Source organism: Mytilus californianus, unplaced genomic scaffold (assembly GCF_021869535.1).
Source record: "Mytilus californianus isolate M0D057914Y unplaced genomic scaffold, xbMytCali1.0.p SCAF_7, whole genome shotgun sequence".
Classification (NCBI taxonomy): domain Eukaryota; kingdom Metazoa; phylum Mollusca; class Bivalvia; order Mytilida; family Mytilidae; genus Mytilus; species Mytilus californianus.
This window is the reverse complement of record NW_026262723.1, coordinates 61352002-61379832: the sequence shown is the minus strand read 5'-3', so window position 1 is coordinate 61379832 and position 27831 is coordinate 61352002. Positions and strand designations below refer to the sequence as shown.

Sequence of the window (27831 nt, the reverse complement as noted above, 5' to 3'; positions counted from 1 at the left end):
CATGGTGTAGATAATTTCATTGTTAATATGACAACAGCTCTAGTTATAATTCTACTGAGAGAAATATAGAAATTTGAAAGCGCAAAAAATGTAGTTCTTACACACGTAAAAAATATATGCATTATACAAGTACTTCTGATTTTAAAAAATAAAATACCATAGAATCAGATATGACTATTTTTTTTTATATTTGATTAACAAGTTAACAGGTAAAATCAAAATCATAAAGCAGAAGCACTTCCTGATCACTATAAGAAACACACAACGATTCCCATAGCATGTGCCGAGTTGCAAAATACCTTGCTGGATTATTTGTATGTACAACGTACAAACGATAATAAGTACTTCACACAGTAAGCGCTATATGCACTAAGATAATAAATAACCAGGATCATGATTGAGTTGTTTTATGAACATCCGGGTACATTATATGTGTAGTCACATGTTTTTTGGCGTGGATTAAAGGCTAGACTAGGACCACATGCTCCTTTGAAAGACACACCATCAGAACATTCTATAAATCCTCTACAATTCGCACTTTCTGGATATATTCCATTTGTACGACTTGCACAGAAATCTGCAAACATATCATTGTTTCCAAACACTGAAATAAATAGATAAAAAGTCAGTGCATTCATAATGAAAAAAAGCATGAATCAATCTTTTCGAATACAGTTTTCATCTTTGGGGTAAGGTTTTATCAACGAGCATAATCTGTCCCTGACGTATCAAAAATATAGCAATGTTGTTTTTTAACTGAGCAAATTAAAATATTTGTCCTGTGTTGTTTTGATTTTATTTAGCAATAAAAATGAAAATTATTATTTTTAGATTCTGTATAAAAACCAGGAATATCGGTGTTTAAATAATTAAATTACAAACTTAACTCAACAATTTTTGAAATTCAAAAACAAGGTAGGGTTACATGTATAATCAGCAAAGTGAAGCGATACTTAAGATGAACTTACGACCACACACATTTCTTTCCAAACCGGTACGCGCGCTGTAAATGTTTATGAGTAACTTTTTTTCAAATATTGAATAATCCTGAATGTCCATGATATATAAACGAATGGACGTATCAATCAACATAGTAAGGGCATATATTAAATATGTGTTAAGTTGCATAATTGATTTTTACATTTATGTGACAAGACTACCAATCTTTCACTTTGAAATTCCTTACTCAAAACATTTATACTAAAAATATGCTTATGTTCAGGCTTTATTTTTAGAAAATTATTTAGTTCATGGTAAATTTTTCTTTTTAAATTTACAATTCTGCATTTTAACTTGAATAAATATCTTAATTCTACATTGTTTAATTCAAATTGCAACAAATAATTGGGTTGTTTTTCGGTTTTGATTATTGTCCTTTGAGAAAAATTAACTAAGTTCTGATCTAGAAATTACTCACGACTCATGAAGAACGGCATTTGGTTATCAATCATAGATACCCAATCCCAAGCACTACGATGCTGCTGAGCTGTGGTTGGAGTGGTCGGAGCCGGTGGTGGAGGTCCTTTGGCTGGAGCATCGAAGTTCCAACCACTGGTTGAAGTTGACTGCTGCGGTTGTGATGGATGCCATGTTGGAGGTTCCGGTCTATGCACAGGAGGTCGTGGCGGTGGAGCTGGTTCATTTATTGTATGTTGTGTAGAAGATTTTTGCCCTGGTCTTACAGCTTTTTTAGAAGATCTTCCTTTTTTATCGGTACATTTTACTTTCTTTGGCCAATCACAAAAGTTATGCTCTGCATTAAATTTAAGACCTGAAGCACAATTGAACTTAAAGGCAGTTCCATCTGTACACATATAGTATTCAGAGCATGATGTTGGACTTGCAAAATATCCATCATTTCCTTTTATGCAAGAAAAATCCTTACTTCTTGATCGTAGCTGATCTGTTGAATACATGGTATTTAGAATATATATTAATCTTTTTATCATGGCAATAAAGAGTGTCTGTATTTTACTTTCAAATTAAAGAATGGACTTTTTGATGGATTCAGTTGAATTGAATAAAATTGTCTTATATTTTTCATGTCAGAGCCTTTTATAGCCGATACGGTATGTGTTTTTCTCATTGTTGAAGGTCGTACGGTTGCCTATAATTACTTACACCCACTTCATTAGAATTCTGGTGGATAGTAGTCTCATTGGCAATCATACCACATCTCCTTATTCTTATATTGAAGAATATCAACTGATTAACTGTTAGTTATTTTACGTTCATGCGTCACTGAAGTTGTATTTCTAGCAAACCAAATAACTTAATTTAAAAGTAACAAAATAACAAGTTTGAATTTGCTTTTCTTTAAAATGCAATTGTCAGTAGCACAGATCCTTGACAGCAATGCTCAGATACAATATAATGTTTATCCTTTCGTGTTTCTACATGTGTTTTTTCCTGTTTTTTTGTTTGTTTTACTGATAAGTGAGATTTAATTTGAAAAATATGATAACTCGTTTACATTATAGACAAAATCCACTTCTAAACCTTACCGACGCTTTTAATGTGTTGTTGTCTTGGAGGTCTAGGATTGACCACTTTCCTGGCGTCGACCTGTGGTTGTATTGTCTTTTGTTTCCTTCTTCGTTTATGTGTCTGTCTTGGTGCAATGTATAGTTCTGGTACGTTAGGTATATCCAGTTTAGGTGTCCGTCTTGGTGGAATGGGATTGTATATTTCTGGTACGTTAGGTATATCCAGTTTAGGTGTCTGTCTTGGTGGAATGGGATTGTATATTTCTGGTACGTTAGGTATATCTAGTTTAGGTGTCTGTCTTGGTGGAATGGGATTGTATATTTCTGGTACGTTAGGTATATCGTTCATTGGATACTCGGGTCTGTAAATATTTTTTTTTATATAAATTTGATTCGATTCTATATACAGAGCAACCAACCATATTGTCATTTATATATATTTCTTATCTAATTGATATTCGGTGTTCTATTTATAAAATAATAATGTTGAATTCATAGTTTAAAACAATAATGCAGAAAAAATATTTGGCAAAGACATAAGCTATTATTGTAATGACTTTGATTCTAAATGAAAAAAAATATCTAACTTTTTACCAGTGAGACATCATCCCAACGACGAAAAAAAAACAAAAGACATCTAAAGGTCAACATGAGGTCTTCAATCATAGACAAGTGTCCGTACAATATGACATGCTCTAAATAACCCCGAGTTTGAAAAGTTGTCAATAGATTTAACTTAGACTAGTAATAATTGTTTAACACACCAATGTAGTAAGGGCATCCGAGAACATTTTTCTTCACAGTGTATTTTCAATTGTATTCTTTGTCCTTATTGAATACTAAACAATTAAACCGTAAAACTGTGAATGGAAATGGGGAATATGTGAAAGAGACAACAACCCGACCAAAGAGCAGACAACAGCCGAAGGCCACCAATGGGTCTTCAACGCAGCGAGAAAATCCCGCACCCGGAGGTGGTCCTCAGCTGGCCCCTAAATAAAATTGTGTACTAGTTCAGTGAAAATGGACGTCACACTAAACTCCAAAACATATAAATGAACTAAAATTAAAAAAACATACAAGACTAACAAAGGCCAGAGGCTCCTGACTTAAGACAGGCGCAAAAATGCGGCGGGATTAAACATGTTTTGTGAGATCTCAACCCTCCCCTATACCTCTAGCCAATGTAGAATAACGGAACACACAGCAATACGCATAGTAAAACTCCGTTCAAAAGAAGTCCGAGTCCGATGTCAGAATAGGTAACAAAAGAAACTAAGCAAAATGACGATGATACATAAATGAACAAAGGACTACTAGCAGTTACTGACATGCCAGATCCAAACCTCAATTAAACTGATTGAAAGATTATGTCTTCATCATATGAAAATCAAGTACAATCCCTCCCGTAAGGGTTTTAAGTATCAAACCATCATAAAATATATGAGAAGAACATAACCCGTATCATGCCAATAAGTGTTTGAATAAGCATGGATTATATTTATTGCTGTTTTCATTTGATACTTACTGGAACCTTGATCCTTCTATTTCTTGATTTATTCTCTTAAGTAAAGGATATGTGCCTTGACCACATGTTCCTTTAAAATCGTCAAGGTCTAAAGCCCATACCATGATACCACCAAATCTTTGCTGTTTGACATACTGAACCTATAAGTTCAAGAAAAACAAAATCTTGTCATTTATTCATAAGCTGTGGTTTGTGTCTCAGATTGACACTGTTATGATATATTATAGAAGTTCAATGATCTAATGGTTTGTGTTTGAAAACGATATAATATAGAAGAATTGAGGTCACAAGGCCATACCATGTGATACCCTTAATCTCTGTTGTTTGAAATACTGAACCTTTAAATACAAGAAAAAACAACATCTTGTCACTAGTTTGACAGCTTGTGGTTTATGTCACAGAATTACACTACAATATATGATCAATAACCTTTTGGTTTGTGTTTAAAAAAATATTGAATATAAGGACTCCTAACGACAGGGTTGTGTTAATGGCAGATTTAAATGCAGTTAAAATTGACAAATTGAGAAAACACGTTTCACAATAAGATCAGAAGATCATGTAATTTACAAAATTTCAAACCTTGTATGGGACCTTTTATATCAATTTTAAACCATATAATATGCACATTTAATTTACCGATTTGTTGGTAAAAGGTTTTGTTATCAAGAAATGTTTATAAGAATGTTAACAAAATTCAAACATTTTAAATAATATAAAATGGCGAAGAATTAGCCCAGCAATTTCAAATAAACTAAAACAGTCATTTTTTCAAACCGCCTTGATGGTCTCGTGGTAGTGTGTTTGCCTCGAGTGTTGGTCGTGGGTTCGAACCCCAGCCGAGTCAAAATAAAGACTTAAAAATTGATTTGTTGCTTTTCCGCTAAGCACTCCGCGTTTAGGAGTAAGATTTCGGATCGGATCAGTATATTGTGCCCGGGTAGGGTGATATGTCTTGCAGCAGACTGTTGCCTTGTGAACTAAAACGTTAAAAATCCGACTCGGCGTATCGGTCTAGTAATATTCATAACACATTACCATGTTCTTGTCCTGAATATGCATTTAATTTGCCGCTGGACGTTAAACATCCATCATCATCATCATCATTTATTCAAATTCGTTTTTTCGACTATTTAAGTTTTAACATTATCAAAATTGACAGGAAAAAAATCTGATTGTCACGAAACTAAAAGATGAGCAATGCATCACAGAATGCTAAATAACATGGCTTGATTGATAACATATTAAATAATATCACAGACAACGGTATAATGAGATAAATGACATGATTTTACGATAGAATTGCATAAAGGTATATGATGTCGTTATCAAATGAGCAACCAAAGCTTACATATATTTATACATGTGCCCTTTAATAACAGCATAAGATCACACAATAAAATAGCTTGAAATGGTCTGATATTTACAGAAAATGTCAAATACTCAAGGATGTACTTGGGTGAAATTAAAGAAGTCTAGAGTTCAAAATTGATACTATAAGTCAGAAGAGCATTAGTTAAGGAACACAATAAGCTAAAAATTATTGATAGGTTATGAGGGCTCCTTTTCGAGATAATTAATTTTTTTTAAATGGCGGGAAAAGGCTAACTCGGACTTTTACCTTACATTTGCATCGGTATTATTTAGGTTTAAAATCGAATGAAAAGAAATCTAGAATCTGCTTAAATTTTGGTAAATGAACCTTTATGAGCTATTGAAATCTTATATTAAAATAAAAATGGGTGTTATGGGGCAAAATATTTTGCCCTGTATCGTAGAAAAAAAAACAAGGAGTCCGAACATCTGTCAAAAATTCCTAAACCTGACCCAACTATATCCTTAAGACACTTATCAAAGCACTCAGCTTCGTATTTTTGCTGGCATTTTATCTTTTTTGGTTCGTGCGCCATTGATACGACTTTCGTAGACGAAACGCGCGTCTGGCGTACAAATATGTAGCCTGGTATCTATAATGAGTAGATACATCATGCAGTGCACTTGTTAAATTTGATTAGATTCCATACACCTTATCGCCATTTGGAAATCTGCGCCGGTTGACCCGAGAATCTGCGCCGGTTGAACTTTTGACGTCATACAACAATCACTTTTTCATTGTGGCGTCACATATTTTCTAATGTGACGTCAACATTTTACGGGAACCTTTGTGATGTCCAGTAATGGCGGACAAATAGCGATATTTAAAGGTGTATTAACACCTATAACTTACCTTGATGGACAGACTATCGACATCATCGTATCCAACCCATTGATCATCTTTCACCAAGTACGGTACCTTTTGTTCGTTGATGTAATATTTCTTTCCTCCTTTTTTCATCATATCACAAACCTATATCAAAGGAAAGACACTAGTTAAAGTCTGTTAATGATCATGAAGACATTTTTCATACTACTATTATGTTTGAAAATAAGGAGAGAGGGTATGAATACCAACGAGACTACTATCCACCAAAGTATAGCAGGATGTAAACAACTTATAACAGGTCACAGTAAGGCTTTCAACAATTATCAAAACCCATGGCGTTACCGTATAGTACTTCGTAAGATATAAAAGTGACTCCAACATGGTCCAACCCGACCTACGACCTTGGGAGGGGGAGGGGGGTTTGAGGGCGACCTTGCGACCTGACATCTCATTAAAAAGGACCTGTGACCTTTGAAAATGTTCAAAATCAAATCAGTTTAGAACTGTATAGTTTTCTAAATGAGACAATTTATAAACGTGACATTGTGACATAAAGGGATATCCTGCTGGAACCCCATAAATGGCCCATGGTTAGCAAAAAATATAAAAAAACCAACGAAAGAGAAAATGTTGTATGTAGATGCCTTTTTGTATCGCTTTTACGTCGACATAATATTATATACAGCATCTCCTTTTATCTACATGTATATTGTTTCAGGTTTTCCTTAATATTCAAATTTAATTGTTAATTTAATTTTATAAATACCAATGTGATTCGAATATTAAATGGTCATATGAATGTCCTTTAATTGTATTTTTTAATGATTTAAGTTGCATGATTAATATCGCATGAATACACGATAGAAACAAACAGTCCATTATTATTGTGTTTTGTAACCTTGAAATAAGTTGTCACATCTACCAAGATAGATATGTCTGCAAGTGAAAAATATACCCTTTTCTCTGATTAAAACATCACGTTGATTATTAAAAAGTAATGAAAGGTTATCAATTTAACGCTGTATTAAGATCTTCAAAAATTAATACAGTTATGCACACTTTCCGTTCTGTCGATACTTATATTTTGGCATTGCACAAGATCATGTTTTTCTCAGACTGTTTATTACGTCTTTACACTAAATCCATTGGATGTGCACTGATTGTATGTGCAGATTGATATTTAAGTCTGGTAAACATGATTCATTTATTAGTTGTACTGCTACGGGGGTGTTTAACGACTGTGACTACCCACGAGGATCTCGCACGGTCGGTAAATATTATTAGTTGTAATTGGCTTTGAAGCTGCAAGTACTCTCAGATCGGTACTTTGTGTCTTTATTCTTTTTGTAAGATATTTTGTGCTTTGCGTCAATCAAATGAGTCAAGCCTTTCTCAACTGTTATTTTAAGTTTTTTCTTATGTTGTGATGGCTGTGCGCTCGCAAAACATGTTAAACACCGTCACATCCTATATTTGTCTATCCCAAGTCAGGAGTCACTAATTAATTGGTTGTCGTTGTTAGCTGTCTATCATATTTGTTTTTCGTTTACTGTATTGTACATAAATCAGGCCGCTTGTTTTATCGTTTGAATTATTTTACAATTTGTCATAACGGGACCTTTTATGCGATATGGGTTTTGCTCATTTTGAAGACCTTTCAGTAACCTATACATTATGTAGTTATATACCCGGTATATCCCTAAATGAATAAAAAAAACACATCTAATAAAAACACGGAAAAAAACACACACAAAAAGAAAACAACACAAAAAATAACAGCAGAGGTAAATATACTGTTTTCAAAAGCAGTCAATGTCTAGCTCTTAATTAACCACAGTCTTCACAAGCCATGTAATAAATTCAAAAGGGACTACACAATACCTACCAAAAAATCGATCAAAGTACAAAATCATTACAAATACACAGCAAATTGGGAGGTTCCTAACTTTGGGAAAGGCACATTGATATGTAACCGGGTTTAACAATCACTGTTTTAGTACTCTACACTCCCACTCTTTATCTCGGTTACAGCTCTATAAAAAGCTACAGAGCAGCACGCTGAATAAAAACAGCTTTAAGCATTTAGCACAATAATTTAGATATAACTGACGACAGAACACATCAAAGTTAAACAACACTAAATAATAATGTATTAATGAAATAGTGTTCAGAGCTTATTGAAACTCCCCCTCCCAACAGGCAATGCATAATTAATGCGATAATCGTAAACAGACACACCATTGTGTAATGTTTTTTTTCTCAATCTTCCATCCTGTTATCCTTGGTTGACAAACCATTATATTGCCACAGCGGAAGACTTGCATCTTTCATTTGTGTCGTGTGTAGTAAGGGACATTCACCAATGTTTTATTAGATTTTTTATTAATAAAAACAAACTTAAAGCTGTTGTGATTGGAGTGTAATAGAGAGATTTACTAAATCCATTCCAATTTTCTTGATTTTCTTTTTTTTTAAATCTGTATTAAGCTTAGTTTTGAAATTACCTCATAGTATGATAAGAAACCAGCTTCTCGTGTATATTTTCCAGCAAGCCCTTTTCCGGATGTTTGCGCTCCAACATTATGTACATTACGATCTTTTAATGTAAAAGACCTTCCATACAATCCCATTCCAATATTAAGTTTAGACTTTGGTACACCCATTTTATTCCAATAATTAGCTGCCCAGGCCTACAAAATAAAAAAAAGCTCAGTCTTTTGAGACTTTAGCAATATGTTTCAGATACAAATGATACAAAGTGTATGTTTACTTGTTTTTTGTTAATATGTCTTTTTGATTGAGTAAAGCCATTTCAATTGATATTTTATAGTGTGTCTTTCTATGTTGTAATGTTACACTACTATTTCAGGTTAGGGTGAAGGTTGGCGCCTGTTAAAACGTTTAAACCCGCTGCATTTGTTTGCATCTGTCCTAAGTCAGGAACCTGTTGTTCAGTGGTTGACGTTTGTTGATGTGGTTCATACGTGTTTCTCGTTTCTTGTTTTTTTATATAGATTAAACAGTTGGTTTTCCTGTTTGAATTGTTTTACACTAGTCATTTTGGAGCCCTTTATAGCTTGATGTTCGGTGTGAGCCAAGGCTCCGTGTTGAAGGCCGTACTTTGACCTATAATTGTTTACTTTTTACACAATGTGACTGGGATGGAGAGTTGTCTCATTGGCACTCATACCACATCTTCTTATTTCTATTTTATTTGAAAAGCGTATCGACGTAAAAGTGTTTTGCAAATGTCACTGAGACAATAATATTGCAATAACTCACAACAGGTAAAAAAGCTTGTAGTTGGTTTTACTAAAATGTTCTGTTTCAATAACTATTTATTTTATTTTCTAAAATGTTCTGTTTCAATAACTATTTATTTCATTTTCTAAAATGTTCTGTTTCAATAACTATTTATTTCATTTTCTAAAATGTTCTGTTTCAATAACTATTTATTTCATTTTCTAAAATGTTCTGTTTCAATAACTATTTATTCCATTTTCTAAAATGTTCTGTTTCAATAACTATTTATTCCATTTTCTTAAATGTTCTGTTTCAATAACTAATTATTCCATTTTCTAAAATGAGTTATGTCCTGAACCCTATTTATCAAACTGAACCATAATGATCACTTCAAAATAGCGAAGCTCAGATGTTCCAATAGGAAGTTTCAATTTCATTTCAGTATTTGTTCATACGTAACAATTCAGCAATAGTCGAGCTTAGAAATAAGTTAATTCCCTTATTTTACAACAGAAATCAAAGCGAATGTAAACTAGTATGAGGCGCCGTTTTACTATTTATTACCTATTTTCTGATATCAAAAAATGATTTTCTGATATCAAAAATTCTATTTTTTGATATCAGAAAATCGATTTCTTGATATCAAGAAATAAAGAATATTTTCTGATATCAAAAATTCGAATTCCTGATATCAAAAATTCATTTTTTGATATCAGGAAATAGATTTTTTGATATCAGAAATTCGAATTTTTGATATCAGAAAATATTTTTGATTTTTTGATATCAAGAAATAGATTTTGTGATATCAAAAAATGATTTTGTGATATCAAGAATTCGAATTCCTGATATCAAAAAATGATTTTTTGATATCAGAAAATAAGAAATAAATGAATGATGGCTCCCTGTGTGTCATTTAAAACATTCAGGCTCACCAATGAGGCCAAACATCAGGAATTATCTGAAATAATGTTCCCGGTAGACCAATTGTTTTATAGTGTGGAGTACCACTATACACAGTATTGGTCATTATATTGATGACATTGTGTCCCTTGTTACAAAAACAAAATGCTTATACACTTCAAGTTTTATAAACATGAATAAGACTTCAAAGTCTCCGGAAAACTGCTATTTAATAACAATATTTGAAGTAAAAAAAATATTTACACTAATCTTCAGTTTGATCAAACTTATTACGAAATTTAAGACCCATGCACTACAAGACAATATATGGAAGATTTTTTTAAAATTATTCCTAAATAAAACATATTTACTCTTGTGTCATACAATCCGAATGGGCGGGATATGTCGACCTAAGAATTTATTACATACTGGAAAATGTTTTCAAGATTTAGATACGATGGCTCGATAATATATTCAGGTTCAACTGGCGATATACACGATCTTTTCGCCTTATATATCTAATACAATGCATAAACAAGTCTAAATTGAAAACAACGTTCTAACCTATGATTGCGTTGGATAAAATTTTTATACGTGTGCAAGCAAAACAAATTTCTTGGTAGAGAGGGGTCTAAATACAGCACAAACAATATTTTCCAAAAGATCAAAAAAATGAAAAAGAATATTTTAACAAAACGCATTTGGCTAACAGGTCGAACAACTGATGTTCTTAAACCCTGCTGACTGCCATTGGCGATTGCCAAATAAACGGATCACAAGATGTAACAAAATTGATCTATATTATTAATTTAATACCAAACAGAAAACAATAAACTTGCGGAAAAGATGGTATACCGCAAACATGAGGTGCAAAAATTTGTACACCATATCCGGATTTCGACAATTAATATCTCTTCAGTGATGTTAGGAATCGAAACGGTATTTGGAAGACCATATAGTTTACCTCAGTTTAGGATAGACTCTTGAATTTTGAAGAGTCGAAATATATACCCTACTAAATTGTACTTATACCACTTTTCTCAAAATGAAGTGAAAATTTCTTGACAATCCTTTCAATATAAAGACAAACTTTTCCAAAATGAAGGTATTTTAGAGATGAAAACGAACATCCAACCTACTGAAACGTTTCATTACTTCACAGAAAAAGCTCATATGTATCTAAAATGTTTATGGACGACGCGGTTCATAAGAAATACTAGCAGTCTCGTAAAAAGACGAAATAGACAAATCTTTCGAAAATACAAGACATGCATTTTTTTTATGTTGTTGTTGGCTTTGAACTAGTTGTCACTATCGCATCTGTAATTTGTGTCTTTTTGTTGTTGTTACCCTGCCACGTTTGTTCTTACACTATGTTGTAATGTAACACCAGTGTCCCAGGTTAGGGGGAGAGTTGAGCGCTCAAACATGTTTCATCCCGCCACATTCTTTATGTGTCTGTTCCAAGTCCGGAGCCTGCAGTTTAGTGCATTGTCTTGGTTCATAGAATTGAGAATGGAAATGGTGGGGGGGATATGTCAAAGAGAAAACAACCCGATCAAAGAGCAGACAACAGCCGAAGGCCACCAATGGGTCTTCAACGCAGCGAGAAAATCCCGCACCCGGAGGTGGTCCTCAGCTGGACCCTAAATAAAATTGTGTACTAGTTCAGTGAAAATGGACGTCACACTAAACTCCAAAACATATCAATGAAGTAAAATTAAAAAACATACAAGACCAACAAAGGCCAGAGGCTCCTGACTTGGGACAGGCGGAAAAATGCGGCGGGGTTAGACATTTTTTGTGAGATCTCAACCCTCCCCCTATACCTCTACCCAATGTAGAATAAAGAAAAACATAGCAATACGCACAGTAAAACTCAGTTTAAAAGAAGTACGAGTCCGATGTCAGAATAGGTAATAAAATAAACTAAGCATAAATGAACAAAGGACTACTAGCAGTTACTGACATGCCAGCTCCAGACCTCAATTAAACTGATTGAAAGATTATGTCTTCATCATAAGAAAATCAAGTACAATCCCTCCCGTTAGGAGTTTAGTATCATACCATCATAGAATACATGAGAAGAACATAAACCGTATCATGCCAACAAATGGTTTTAGAATAAATGTGTTTATTTCCGATGCAAAGACCCTATGAGTGAATCAATATTAATACCAAAATATTCAATCATTAATGACTAATTGACAACAGTATCGTAACTACCGGTATATCCTTTCCGAATAAGTCTTTTTAAAGGTTTGGTTAAACTTTGAGGTGAATGCCGACATTTTTGTTCTTTGTAAAGAATATTTCCATAAAATATTGGATGTGAAATACCTGAACGTATAAGAAGTCTGAATGTTGATTTATATTTACGAATGATGTCTGCCGTATTTGTTTTACGTAAATTGTTTTGTTATAAATCATATAGGCCTTTAGCTTTCTAAATTGAGTTGTTTATTTCTTTTTCATATTGGGGCCTTTTATAGGAGACTATATGGTATGGGGTTTTCTCATTGTTGAAGGCCGTACGGTTGCTTATAATTGCTTACATCAACTTCATTTGAACTTTGGTGGCTAGTTGTCTCATGGGCTATCATACCACATCTCCTTATTTTTAAACTTAACAGAACTAACTTACTTACTAAATCCTCAACATAAACAACGGGAAAAAAATATAAAAACAAGATGAACAAAACACTGGGGCTTGATATTTGCAAAAACCTGACTGCACAAATCTGTTTCAGAGGAAACCAATAATTGCTTATAAAAGAAGTGAGAACTTACAATTGTTGACTATAAACCTTAAAATAATAAATATGTGAAACACAAAAAACACAAAACTTCTTATATTGAGACTGATGAAGCCGAACTCTGATATATGCTTTCGTGTATATTACACGACCGAAACACCAGACTTAATGTAAGGGCTCATTGCTGAACGTTGATGCTTTCATTGACACACAGGGAGCAATCGTTGATATTTTTCTTATTTTCTGATATCAAAAAATCATTTTTTGATATCAGGAATTCGAATTTTTGATATCAAAAAATCATTTTTTGATATCAGAAAATGTATTTCTTGATATCAAAATATCGTCAGTAATATTTGATATCAAAAAATCTATTTTTTGATATCAGAAAATGGATTTCTTGATATCAAAAAATGATTTTTTGATATCAAAAAATCGAATTTCTGATATCAAGAAATAAAGATTATTTTCTGATATCAAGAAATCGAATTCTTGATATCAAAAAAGGCAATTTTTGATATCAAAAAATTGAATTCCTGATATCAAGAAATATTTTTTGATATCAAGAAATATTTCCTGATATCAAAAAATCATTTTTTGATATCAGGAATTACATTTTTTGATATCAAGAAATATTTTTTGATATCAGAAAATAAGAAATAAATAGTAAAACGGCGCCTCATAAACTAGAGGCCATATTATTAATACAGCTGTATAAAAATATTGCTATATTCTCAAGAAAATCATATTTTTTTGTAGTAGTCTAACACATAAATGTGTTTTTCGATGCATTCTCATAATGTTATCGTTTAATTATCTTTTTCTTTTTTTCTATTTTATATATAGATATATTTCTTTTGTAACCAATGCAATATTGTATTTTATGTTGATATAACCTCTTGTACAATGTTAAGGCTAATAAACTGTGTCTTGTTTTGTCGTGTCTAGTCTATAATTTTCCAGCTATCCATATGACTTATAAAATTTACCAGATTAAGATATCTTTCTTTTCCTGTCTCGCCACTCCTGGCAAATAATGGACTGTTATGGCCAGTTACAGACTCCCAGCTTCCATGAAGATCATAAGTCATTATACTTATAAAGTCCATTAATCTAAGATAAACAAAACAAAAAAAAACTTGAGCTGTAACTTCTTGTATAACTTGATGGAAATGTACATAAGAACAAGTTCGTATTATTTAAAGTGTATAGGGCATATTTGTTTCTAGAATTTCAATGGATATAATTTAAATAATTTAAACATGTGCTAGAGACATCAGATTTCAGATTAACAGAATTTTCAATATACTATATTATCGTTCCTGTACTTTACCTTCCAATAGCAGCGACATCATAACCACTGTCAATATTTTTCTTCCCAGCAGCGACTGCAGCGGTTATCAAAAGACGTGATCGTCCAGTTGTACGTGCATCTCTATCAAATGCATCTCGTAGTTGCTGTAAATACATTTTTTTCAGATATATAGTTTTTAATAATCATTGAATTTGTTCCAAAACATTACGATGTGAGCGTTACTACAAAATTCAAACTAATTTCCATATGCAAATCAAAATCAACATATCCAAAGCTATTGGTTAACAAAAAGGAGTCGGAAGATACATATAAGCTTACTGTATTGCAATACGTCAGATGTATCTTGATATTTTGTTTGTTCTTAACTATATTTTGAAACATTAATTTACTGCAGTCGATCAAAATACATTTTGTTTTTCTTTTTTTATGTACAAAGTACATATGTACTCACTTGAACCAATAAGGTAAATCTATTTTTATCTACAGGAGGACTTCCTCTATTCGCAGGATATTCCCAATCTAAATCGAGACCATCAAAGTTTCTCTTTCTTAGGAAATCAATAGCACTTTGGGCAAATTCCTGCCTGGATTTTGATGTTTTCACCATTTGTGTAAATGGTTCTGAACCCATATTCCATCCTCCAATAGCAAGGAGTGACTTTATTCTAGGATTTTGTGCTTTTATTGCATTAAATTTTGCATACCTACAAAAAAGTATATTTTTATGTATTTTAAACATCTTGAGGCCTGCAGCAAATTTGTACCACATTCCCACATAATTAATCTAAGTTTGTTGTGTTTATGATGGATATGAATAAATGGAAACACGTTGATGTATGTAATGTTCTTGTGGTGTGCATATATTTTTTTCATACATGAATTAGAAATAAATGGCGTGCATTGAATTGTTTGAAAGAATTTGAAAAAAGACGAAGAACAATAGATCTTTCGTTAATATATATATATATAACATTATTTTATTTCAGTTTTGTGGTCTCTTAGATCTTTTCTGGAACTTGATTTTTTTTCTCTCTCGAAAAAGTCAGTAAAATAATGTCAATAAGCCACAAATTAAAGGAAGTAAGAGTATGAGATTCTAGGATGTACATATTTTGTAAATGAAAGTAGTTTCCCATTGGAAACTTAAATGGTGATTCAAAGAAAAACCCTGATTATTAGTACCATCTATTTTGCCTAGATGTCACCTTACGGTGGTATGTTAATAATAATAATTTCCTTTATTTCAACATAACATATTTAGTCCCTGGACTATAGTTTACAAGAAAGTCCTACATAATGTAAATGTATATATTACAACATAAATTATAAAATTCAATAATGAAATACTAATACAAATGTTGTTATGATTGAACAAAATATTCTTCAATATTTGTTCTTTTAAAAGATTCAATTGTGTTACATTTTTTAAAATTTGTAGACAAGTTGTTCAATAAATTACTTCCAGATATTCTAGTTTTTAGAACAAAACGCATATTACCAGTACTTTGTTTGGTTGTTTTCTAGAACTAACCTGATGCATATCTTTAAATACACTGAGATATTTCGGAGTTATTTTGTGAAGTACTTTAAAAACTAAATTTGCTTTTTCTATATACACATTTATATTCTGGTTTTTTTTACATGGTTTTGTTTTTCTATTGTTATTTTGTATATTACTTACATTCCTTTCATCCATTCAGTGGAATCATCATTCCATTCAAAAGGAGCCAGTCGGTTACCATTTAATTTGGCAAATGAATATATGATATGTGTACATAGATGTGCATTCATGTCCTCGGGGACATACTTCCCTGTGCCTGGTCTGTACTGTGCCCAGTTTGTGTAATAACATACCCTACGTAAACTTGACAATGCACCTAAAAATAAACAGATTTCCGTCAAGTCAAACTACAATATTATCCATTTTGTACTCTTGCTAATATGTTAGTTTTCCTTCTCATTGATCGAGGTTATGAAACTATCAACAACTCTAAAATTGTAATTGGAAACAATAATATCAGCTTTTATTTTGGTCATTCATTTGAACAGTGAACTTGGACTAATATATTAATGTAATATAGTCCCAGCTTTTAAGTACTATTTTTGGTCAATCTAATTAAAGTATAGATCTCTGATGTCGTCATCCCCTTAGATATACGAGCACGCGAGTTGTTATAGATCTGAATTTTAATCAGATTGTAATTTTTGATCTAGTCTTCAAGATTGTCATTCATTTCAACTGATATTTTAGTTTAGTCATAGACCAACGTCGTGATCATAGACAAATAAATAAGGTACAGAACTTAAACTTGTGGTATGAATGACAATGAGACAAATCAACGGACTCTTTTGTATTCAACGCACACCAACCTCACGTTGTCAAGCGTGATCTGAACAATACCTGCAGATATTTAGCTGAATTATTGTCTCTAAATAGTACAGAAGTTTTCTACATAAATAATGTCAATTTTTCATCTGAACTTACCCTTAATTAATAACACAAGCCGATGGAATTTCTAATAATAATCGTCATACCAAAATTTATGACAAACGCGAAGACTTTTAAAAAAAATTAAGTGTCCTTCAAATCTATCTGTTCGACCATAATACACTTATTGATAAATAGTTGTAAGTATACTGTTGTGTTCAAATAATGTTGTCGTGTATAAATTTATGAACTAAAATGTATTCTCTTATAAGAAAAACACAATGCCGACAATAATCGACATTATTCGTATGGAAGTGATTTTTTAAGTAAGCGAATGAAAGTTGTCTCTCTTCCTATAGAAAATTTACTTTGGTCAATGTACAAGATCGTATTTTTCTGCACTGTTCATACAATTCAGTTGGAAATACAGCCGCCAATATCACAGTATATGAAGCCGAAATTTTTTTTTTTTTATCTCTGGTGGATATATTATAGGTTTTCTATGGCCCCGCCGCGGCGGAGGGGGCATTAAGTGTTACCCTTGTCCGTCTGTACGTTCGTACGTACGTCCCAAAATTAGTTTCCGTTTTCTATAACTTTAGTTTGCCTCTACCAAAATGTTATAAAACTTATACACAATGCTTTTTACCATAAAACACGGATCGAGTTCGAATTTGGGTGGCGTTACTTTTACATTTCTCTATTTATGTCCCTTTATAACGTTATATACAAGCGGGGGCATTATCTGTGTTCCATGGAAACATTATTCATTTATTTCATTTTCAAATATACCATATCTCTTTATTTTTATATTTAAGTTTTAAGTATGAAGATCTTGGCTTTAATAAAAAAAAAAATCCATGAATATTCAATCGAGGTGATCTTATATTTGTATATTTGCATATTTGTATATTTGTTTATTTGTATGACTTGTACCTCCTATACTCGAAAATCTAACTTTTGTTTGCACTTTCATTTCTTCACTAAATTATGCAAACTAATAACACACTATAACTTTTATATGTTTTTGAACACACAGTTAACTCAACCTAGGCTAAATATAGTTATAATTATCTTTGATGTTTTGAAATTATTTCGGCACATATCGGACTTGTTCAGTGAACCGTGGAATGTAGTCAAAATCGTAAATAGGCATGCTATTTTAAGAGCTCTTGTATTTATTTTCAAATTGATGTGACCACAACTTCACTATAAATTATCTTAACCATGGAAAGACATTGACATTAAACTGTCTTATTTTCACACTATCACCTTTCTATGTTCAGTGTTTGAAATCAAGATTTTTTAATTCGATTTTGAAAGTTCACATCATGATGAACGGGTGTACCTACTTTTAAGTTTATGTGATCACACCGAACGGACGGACACACCGACCAGAAAACATAAGGCCCCCACTACTGTAGGCGGGCATACAAGAACCTTTGCAGAAATAACATTTTAAAATACAATATTACTGTTATATAAAAGTTGTTTATGGATATCGTTTATAAGGGGACGAAAGCGACTACAAAATCGCTTCTAAAATAGCATTCTGAACCTAATAAGGTTAACAATAAAATAAAAAGGTATGTTACCGTGCTTTTACACTATATATCATCATTACAGCAAATTTTTATGGAAGTTTTGACCCAGGAAGGATATAAAATGTCGCAGTACTTTTACCTAAACCAAGAAATCAAACAAACAAACTGATGACAATATCTTGTTTGTTTCTCTTTTTCATAACAGGAAATAGAGTACAAACTTTTGACATTTTATTTGAATATTCACCTATAAATATAACGTTAACATTTACATAATTTGTTCTGCTGATGATAATACATACTAATTTGCTAACGTAATTTTAAGAACAATCTTCAAATTGTGTACACTCCTTTAAGGAGACAGTCTGGTGAATATAACAATAAAATGATCAACTCTTTTTTTAAGAAGCTATTTTTGTCATGATCTTTTTAATTTTAGCTAAAAGCTGCAAATAATTTATTGAAAGCTGAAAGCTGGAAATAGTATACTGAATGCTGGGAATGATATACTGAAAGCTGAAGCTATGAATAGTATACTGAAAGCTGAATGCTGGAAATAGTATACTGAAAGCTAAAAACTGGGAAAAGTATGTTTATATTGACCCCGCAACATGGTTTAACTTATATGTTGCCATGTCAGGAGTCAGATTAGTGTTGTTGTCTTTTCATGTTTTTGTTTTAGATGAAAAACAGAAACCTAAGATAACCATTGAAATACAGGCCCCTGAATTGTGAAAGGAACATAAAGAATGTGGCGGAGTTTTAACATGTTTGTGAGTGCTCAACCCTTCACCCCTAACCTGGGACAGCAAAATATTAGAACACACTGTAAATGTCATTAGAAAGGAACATAACTCATCAAATCGGCACGAGGCAACCACAAAAGTACCGATCGAAGAGTATTTGCCATAATTGAACGCTAGTAAGTCATGCTTTCCCAGGCTAAAATATCAATCAGTATACATCCAATGGATTTAGTGTAAAGACGTCGTAACAGTACAGTCCAAGATAAGTATGACCTTATGCAAAGCCAAATATAAGTATGGACAGATTGTAGGACCATACGCGTTCATAATTATATGTGTAGCAATTATTTATTTTTTTTATTCCCTCTCTATAAATTATTTGTGTTAACTTAGCTGGTGACGGTTTTACTAAACTACAATCAAATGTAAAATTACTTTGTATCTTTGTCAAGTTTAATTTATCTGTTCTTCACTATACATAGATATATAGAACAAGTAGTATACCGAAGTCACCTGTTATCAGATAAGACAAGGTAAAGACAGACATTTATCAGTGTAAAAATAATGGGGATCCCATGACCTTCAGCGGAGCGACAAATGATCAAAATGACATTTTGAAAGAGATTATTTTCTTAAACAAACCACTTTGGGTTGTTGAATTTGATTTGCTTCTTATAATCAAAGTTAAAATAAAAATATCCTAGATTTTCAAAATATTAAGTTTTAATTCATCTCCATTCATAGGGATCCTCTAAAACATGAAAGAATCTATGACAGGCGCTTGGGAAATAGACCCTCCCTTTTCTATATATATGCTCATGATATATTATTTGCATTGTGTTTTTGTGTGTGTTTTTTTTTAGAAAATATTCCTTAATATTTCAACGGATTTGTGTTATTGTACTTATCCATACAATTTTACAATAACAGTAGTTTATGACGCCTCTCTATTCTGGCACGAAAATACTGTTATGTTGTAGTGCTATTTTTTTTATGGTGACACGGTAGTACAAGTCAAAGTATCTGATCCCTTTTTGGACAAAAATACAGTATCTACTGAACATACCTTCCAAAGCTGAGAGATGAATTAGGTGTAGAAAACTATGTAATAATTTTACATACATGTGAAAATGATTTTTTGAGAATTTTGTATTCACTACATGATAAAAGACCTTAAAAGCACTAGTGGCCTTAGGTTTATGAATATAGCAGAAAAAGTAAACGGTCATCATACATGATCATACATATTCAAATTTATTTCTGAATATTAGAATGATTGAACTTCAGTTAACTATGTATGTAGGTTCTTGGGCAGTGTTAGAAAGTGGTGAAAATTCTTAAAAGGCTATCATTATCCCTATGGGCCGGGAAATACAACAGTGCCACCTTATAACACAATAAATGCAGGTAAAAAAACACCCGCACCAGTGCTATCTTAATAATATTTTTCAGTGTGGTGTACTACTTATGGGACAAATCATATCAAAATTATATAGAAAACTTCACCTGCTCTATCTCAAAATTTGAACAATTTTATATTAAGGCACTCTTGAACTCAGTTTGAAATCTTCAGGTACACTAATGTTTGACCTTTTTCAACAGGACCAAATCACTACTTTACTTTAAAATTCATTACCCAATGTTCTTACAGTGTAATTATTTCATCACCATACTTACTTTTTGATGCTTAAAACATGATGAAATGAATAAAAAAGGTGCATGAAAAAAACTGCCAGTAATACGTCATATATTTGAAGATCAAACAAACGATAACTGAGTTCCCGGGCCTTCTTATTTTACTACTGCAATTTAAAAGTTCTGGCTGTTATACGGTTTGGTTTGAATTTTAAAAATATGTTATATGTAATTAAGAATTCCTTTAATCTATTGTATGTAATCATATGGTGGTTTTGATTTTTATTACAATTTTTTTTTCTTCAATTTTTGATTGGGGAGGGGGCCGGGGTGCTCGTAAGTAGTAAATACAGGACTTTTAAGAAAATAATTTTAATCGATTGTCGTCGGGACTAGAGTATTCATTTTAAAAAGTTCAACCATTAATCAGAAGGTCTTTATCCTTTCCATACTAGGATCTTGAGGCCAAAATTGAGATTTGCATATATTTTACACGACAAGAAAGGATAGGTTTCGACTAACATCTTTACTCTTTAGCAACACGATCTCTAATACGAGAAATGCCATTCAGATTATGCATATGTATTAATAACAGAATTGAATTATAAATTTATAGAATTTATAGTATGTAGTTCTTTAACATTATCTCAGAATCAGGGGCGTATCTAGGGATGAGGATGCATCTTGGTTGTCTCCTTGATGGGCATCTTTTTGATGTATTAGTATATCTATCTCAGTGGGGCACAATGCTTTTTCGTATGTATTGAAACATAGGTATAACTTACAATCCGATTCGTGTATAAGAAATAGTGAAAGGTTTGCTATTTTTAGACTACTTTTTTTAAAATCAGTTTTAGTGGCAAACCTTTGATAGTTTTTGTTGACTATATTTACAATTTTCATAAAGATTTTTGGGGTTTCAAAGGTTGGAATTTTGCGAGGGCACCCATCCGTAATTTTTGTTTCCCTCTATTTGTCCTTTTGTATTTTTTTCGTATGGATGACGACTCATTGACGTATAATCTACATCTTGTTTTTTTCATACTGATTTAGTTTTGTGTGCTGAACTTCAAAATCGGTTCATGACACATCATTACTTAAAGGGTTATTGAGTTTAGATTGAATGTGTTTTCTCCTTTCAAAAATATGTCCAGAGGAAGATTAATTGAATAGAGGTGTACCAAAATTAATTGGACAAAGTTAAACGGAAAAAAACGTGATATTTTTCGTTATTTTACGTCCCATTCCTTGAACCTCATTAATCTACTGTGTTGAAGACATTTCCCATCTAAACGAAGTCTATTGATCTGCATCTACTTCATTTTTCTTGTTTAGACACAATCTTAAGTTTGATCCTCAATAAATCTGGTCCCAAAAAATAGTCACTATCAAAAACAGGAGTTCATATTTTAAAAAGTCGTACTTGACTGAGCTGGGGGTGATCTTAGGTGCTCCGGAAGGGTAAGCAGATCCTGCTCCACATGTGGAACCCGTCCAGTTGCTCATGTAAGTACAAACCAAAGACTTGCGTGTTTTCCCCCAAGAAATTACAGACAAATAATTATCTAGTTTGAGTTTGGGACACCGATTTAAAAATTGAAAAAAATATCCAAAAAGTTCCCAATTTTAGGAAGAAGCCTTTCTCCTGTCACTCGTACTTTCACAGCCTTTATTATATTTCATATTTTGAAACAATGAAATTATTACAAAGTTGTTATTTGTTCAACGATGTCATGATTGTAAAGCAAGAGTACAATTGGACTGTGCAGTATATCAAACGTAGTTAATGCACACCTTAGCTGCATTATTCAGATTATAGCACAGTAAGAACAAAGATCTTTTGCCTATGTCATGTGTTATTTATACAATCTAGGGTAAATAGGAAAAGAAATAAACAAATATATAAAAGAGGGCATTGACACATGCAAGTTGCTTTTCCAATTACATGTATAATTTCTAAATGACGTTTCATCTGTTCGTTTATTATTCAAGTTTTCAGTATTGTTAGCGACAGTCGTATTTCCCATTTTGTAGTTAAATTTATAGCATTTGTGTATGCAATATATTTATTCATTAGATAGGACGAGGTTAAGGCATTGTAATTCAATGTCATATAATTAATTTGAATATACAGTACAGTCTTAAGAAACAAATTTCTTACCATGGACGACTGCCAGGAAAATTATAACGTGTATCCCTTGAAGATTCATCTGAAATAAAAATAAAGAAGACATATACTTTAATTATGTTTTAATGACGAAAATGCATAAAAAATTGTAAAATGGCAAGAAAAGTTACACCCGGTTACATATGTCGAACTTTTTTTGCTTTACATTCGAATATAAGTATAAGGAAATGTGGAAGGATTGCCATGAGGCAAATACCCAACGGAGACCAAGCAGAGGACGAGGATGGAAACATCTGTAATATACTGTACTGACATATGCTAAACCAGTAAACAAAAGACAAATAAGACAGGCAGCAGTCAACGACAACCACTGAATTACAGGCTCCTTACTTTGGACAAGAATGTCTTGTTCATAAAATCATTTAGCATGTGATATATTTTAATAATCTTAGATTAATAAGTCACTGTGATGTTGTCAGTATTCAATTGATGTACTTATCTGACATACATTACTTTTTACTGGTGTTGCATGTTAAGAAATCTTGTAGTTAAACTGTGATCTACAGCAGGTAAATATACAAACAAATTGTCTACATAAATTTAAATCTTCGTGGATTGTTACAGTACAAAGAAACATAGAAGATCAAAAGGTCAGATGTTTGCATGTTTTACCAGAACGACAAATTTTAATACATTACATACGGACAGAATACGAAACACCTAACAATAACACTTATTCGTGTAGATATCAAAAATTAAGTGCAAGCACAGCCATAACCATTGAAAAACCGAAATGATAAACTGGAAATATACTGTATACTATATAAACATAATATGTTTTCTTCAAATAGTTTTTAGTCTTTTATTTAACATAAATAAAATATATTCTTTGATGGAATGAAAATACAAAAATTTCAACCAAATGGTGAATAAAACACAGAAAAATCTCAAAATTAAAAAACAAAATCATTCTAGATATGAAACAGTAAAAGACTTTTCTATGTTTATATAGCAGTTGTTCGTTTGACAGCTGGTTGTTACATCCATTGTTCAATTGTAAACTCGCTTTCCTGTTCATTTGATATTTGTTCAACTGATTCATTTGATGTATTTAGTTGATGGATTACTGACCGCAATAGTATAGACAGCAAGAACGACGACTAAAAGACTTCTTTGAACTTTGATGGGAAAACAAGATGTAATAAGGAAAACAATGCAATTAATTACTATGAGAAAAAAATAAAATTACTTCCTAGGTTAAGTTGGTAAATAAATAAAACACTTCTTGGGGGTATCGTGATACACTTCGAACTATTGTAAGTAAATCACGCTTACACGGTATTATATGCCAATACTACTAGGTAGGAAAAAAACATGCATTATAAATAGCTATAAAAACTAATTACTTTATTATGTTACATGTTAATATGACAAATTTGTACATGTCAAACGTTCTCTTTTGTCACTTTCAAATTAATAATATTCATAATATGTAACCATACTGAACCATGGTATACCTACTATCTTGTTCATATTATATCTTTCTATAATAAATAGTATTTAATGACATTGTTTGTGCAATAATGTAAAATATTCGTTTAGAATGATAAGGTTTAGATCGCTAGTAAAAGTTTTAAAATTAGAAAAAGAAAAAGCTGTACGACAGGGTTGTCCTACTTTCACTGACATTTTAATGTATATGTCCGAAAACATTTTTTCTTAACGTAAATGCCCATAGAAGGAAATAGATATAGTTTATTTTGTCATGTCAATACTTAATTACATTGTTTATGCCTAGCATGAAATTCTTACAGTTAATGATTCTGTTTGTGGAACAAAGAATTTTCCGTTTTGCAATTTACGTTTTTTACGTTTTCACTGTATTATAAATTATCATTCAGTTGTATATGTTACTTTATATAATAATATACACACTGTATTTATTAAAAATTAATACTTACTTTGAAGATATAGAAGTAATCCAATTATAATCTTTTTAATTTTTTATAGTTCGAATGGTATGTATTAATCCTATTTAAACCATTCCTATGACTTAAATTGGGGATATGTGTCCTCCATAAAGCTATAGACATCAACAAACAAGTCACATTATTTAGCTGTCATACCTTTGTCAATTTATAACCACGTGGTTGGACAATCATCACTCATTTGTTTCTTGTAATTTTGTACAATTGTCTCTCTGACATGATTTAATCGTATTGGATACTGACGTAAGACAGACTAAAAATATCAGTTTTGAAAATAAAAGCTTTGCTTATATCTTTTGAAAATTATGCATGTACGTAGTTAAGTCGACATTTTACTTGATAAAAAAGACAATGCATGACTATAAGGCCACAATAAAATTAATGAATTGTTCTTTGGACATTTGTCTCTGAAAAATGAATGACCTAAGGATAATGCTCTTTGCTTATTTTTGTTGTTGAGAATATTGCGTGTTTGAAGGAGATGACATTTTTCTGTACAAGTGAAGGTTTGTTAATTTAAATCTTTTAAATTTATTATCACTATCATTTTTGGGAGGCGGGGCATTCATTGCAATGAATCATAATCCTTCATATACATATGTAACTAAAACGGAATGCTTTTAATTTTGCAATTTTCATTGTCCCCTTTAGAATAATTTAATGAACATATTTAGTTTTCATCAGCTATTACCTGTTCAGAATTTTCTATTCAAACTATTTAATGGAGAAAAAACCTCACCGGTCGGTAAACAAACAGAATTAAACGATACTGAGGATATAACGTGCTAATTTTGTTAATTAGGTGAATCGAACATTTACTGACTGTATGATAAAATATGAATGAAAGACAAGATGCACAATATACTACATTGTCAGGATATTGATTGATATTTAAAAGCAAAGAAACAGAAGATACCAAATGAGCAATCCGTCAAAAATCTTAAGTTTAAAAGAAAACCGACAATACAATGGCAACACTAGCAATTTTTGCAATGTTTTCAAGAATATGTTTTAGATAACTTTTCTTAACCTAAATCCTGCAATAACCAAAAACAAACTGATAACAAAGCCTCTGCTCGGTATAAGGGTCGTGAAAGAATAGTAACGGTGGTCCAGTATTGCGATCGGATCGGTCAAGAAATTTTATCGAAAGATCCTGCGCAAGGCCAAAATTCTACCAATTGGATGAATTACAGATACAAATATTAGAAAGAGATAAAGATGTCTGTCAAAATGATTCAACATTATGATCACTATATGAGAGAAACCAAAGTTTGATCATTAACCGTTTTTTTACAAAACATTTCTCATTAATATTTCATTGAAGTGTAAATAACAAACATTTTTCAAAATCCTGAAAATATGAATGAGGGTATGGATGTGGTTTATAGAATAGAGAATAATGGGAATAAAGAGCTGCGCCATGAGCACATGATACGCCCGTCGCTTTTTTCAATGAATAAAGTTCCATAACTCCTCAATGTCATATCAGAAATATAATAAAAAAACTAAAGGGAGCTTATTTTAATAGATATAACCAGTCACCAAATTTTCATGAAAACTGCTCAAAGCATTGTAGAATAATTGTCCAAAAACTAGAAAATCACCCTTTTTATGAATAAAATCCCATTACTCAGAAACGTTAAATCTAAAATTTATAAAAATCGAAAGGGAGCTTAAGTCAATAGATATAAACAATTAACCAAAGTTACATGAAAATTGGTAACATCGTTTTTCAGTTATTGTCAGACATGTTGACGGCGGACGGACAGACGGACAACGGTATACCAATTCCCACACCTAATTAAATGGGCATTTAAAAATTCAGAATGCCAATATAAATGTTCAAACTCTTTTAGGTCATTTTTAGTAACAACAAACAAAATAACTATGCCAATTGGACCTGCTTTGATACGATAACTGCACTTGAATTTTTACTAGATAACATTTGTGTTCGCTATGGAGATTCCGTATATCGTCAAGTTATCGGAATTCCAATGGGGACTAACTGTGCACCACTTATTGCGGACCTGTTTCTGTAGTGTTCCGATTTATAATTTATGACTAAAATCAGCAAAGACCCATCGAAACAACATCTGATACAAAAAATTAATAACACTTTTAGATATTTGGATGATATATTGGCTCTCAATAATGACGACTTCAGTATGTACACTAAAGAGATTTATCCTGTTGAACTGACCTTAAATGAAGCTAATACTAACAATGTACACTGCCCTTTCCTGGATCTTGATATATATATATATATATATATCTTAAACGGGAAGCTTAATACCAAAAGGAGTAGGTCCAGTAAGACCCCTTTTTGGTCCCAAAATATAGCAGTTTTACAAAATTGTTAAAATGTAAACTTTTAGCTATTTATTAGAAAGTAGAATATTTCTGCTACATAAATATGGGCAGTTTTTGACAATACAATGCATATATATCGGGTACTAGCATCATTAAGTCATGCTAAATTACTGAAATCTTCACATTTTAGCATTTGAGTTAAATTTTAGACGGTTTCCGTCTTAAATGGAAGTGGCCGCATTTGTGTTCATTCTTAATATTTAAACGCAAGTTGTATTTGATGATAATACATAACATATATAAAGGTTGAGAGTGAACACGGATGCGGCCACTTTCATTTTTGACAAAAAAACCATCTGAAAAGTGACACATTATGGCATATTTGATAGATTTTTCATATTTAAGCTTAAATCTGAGCGTCTTTAATGATAAAATTAGTCCAAATCTGTCACATAAACTAATTGAATCGACTGAAGTAGACACTTAAGTGTTTAAAAAGTGACCAAAATCTTTCATCAATTGAACCTGAAATTTGAGGCCAAAATCGGCCCTTACCGGACCTACTCCTTTACGATAAAAGAGATGATTTTTCATTTCCTATTGTTAATTATCCATTTT

The 27831-nt window shown here is 31.9% G+C and overlaps 1 protein-coding gene across 1 annotated transcript; it reads right to left on the bottom strand.

Annotated features, from left to right (window-relative positions):
• Positions 1 to 25043, bottom strand: LOC127707599 (chitotriosidase-1-like). Its single transcript, XM_052212193.1, has 12 exons — positions 24874 to 25043; positions 22946 to 22994; positions 16113 to 16308; positions 14883 to 15135; positions 14450 to 14574; positions 14106 to 14229; positions 8722 to 8907; positions 6242 to 6361; positions 4015 to 4154; positions 2505 to 2848; positions 1418 to 1903; positions 1 to 604 (listed from the first exon to the last, which is right to left on the bottom strand). The coding sequence occupies exons 2-12, from the start codon at positions 22992 to 22994 to the stop codon at positions 408 to 410; spliced, it is 2220 nt and encodes a 739-aa protein (XP_052068153.1). The 5' UTR covers positions 24874 to 25043; the 3' UTR covers positions 1 to 407.
• Positions 25044 to 27831: the final 2788 nt, after the last annotated feature.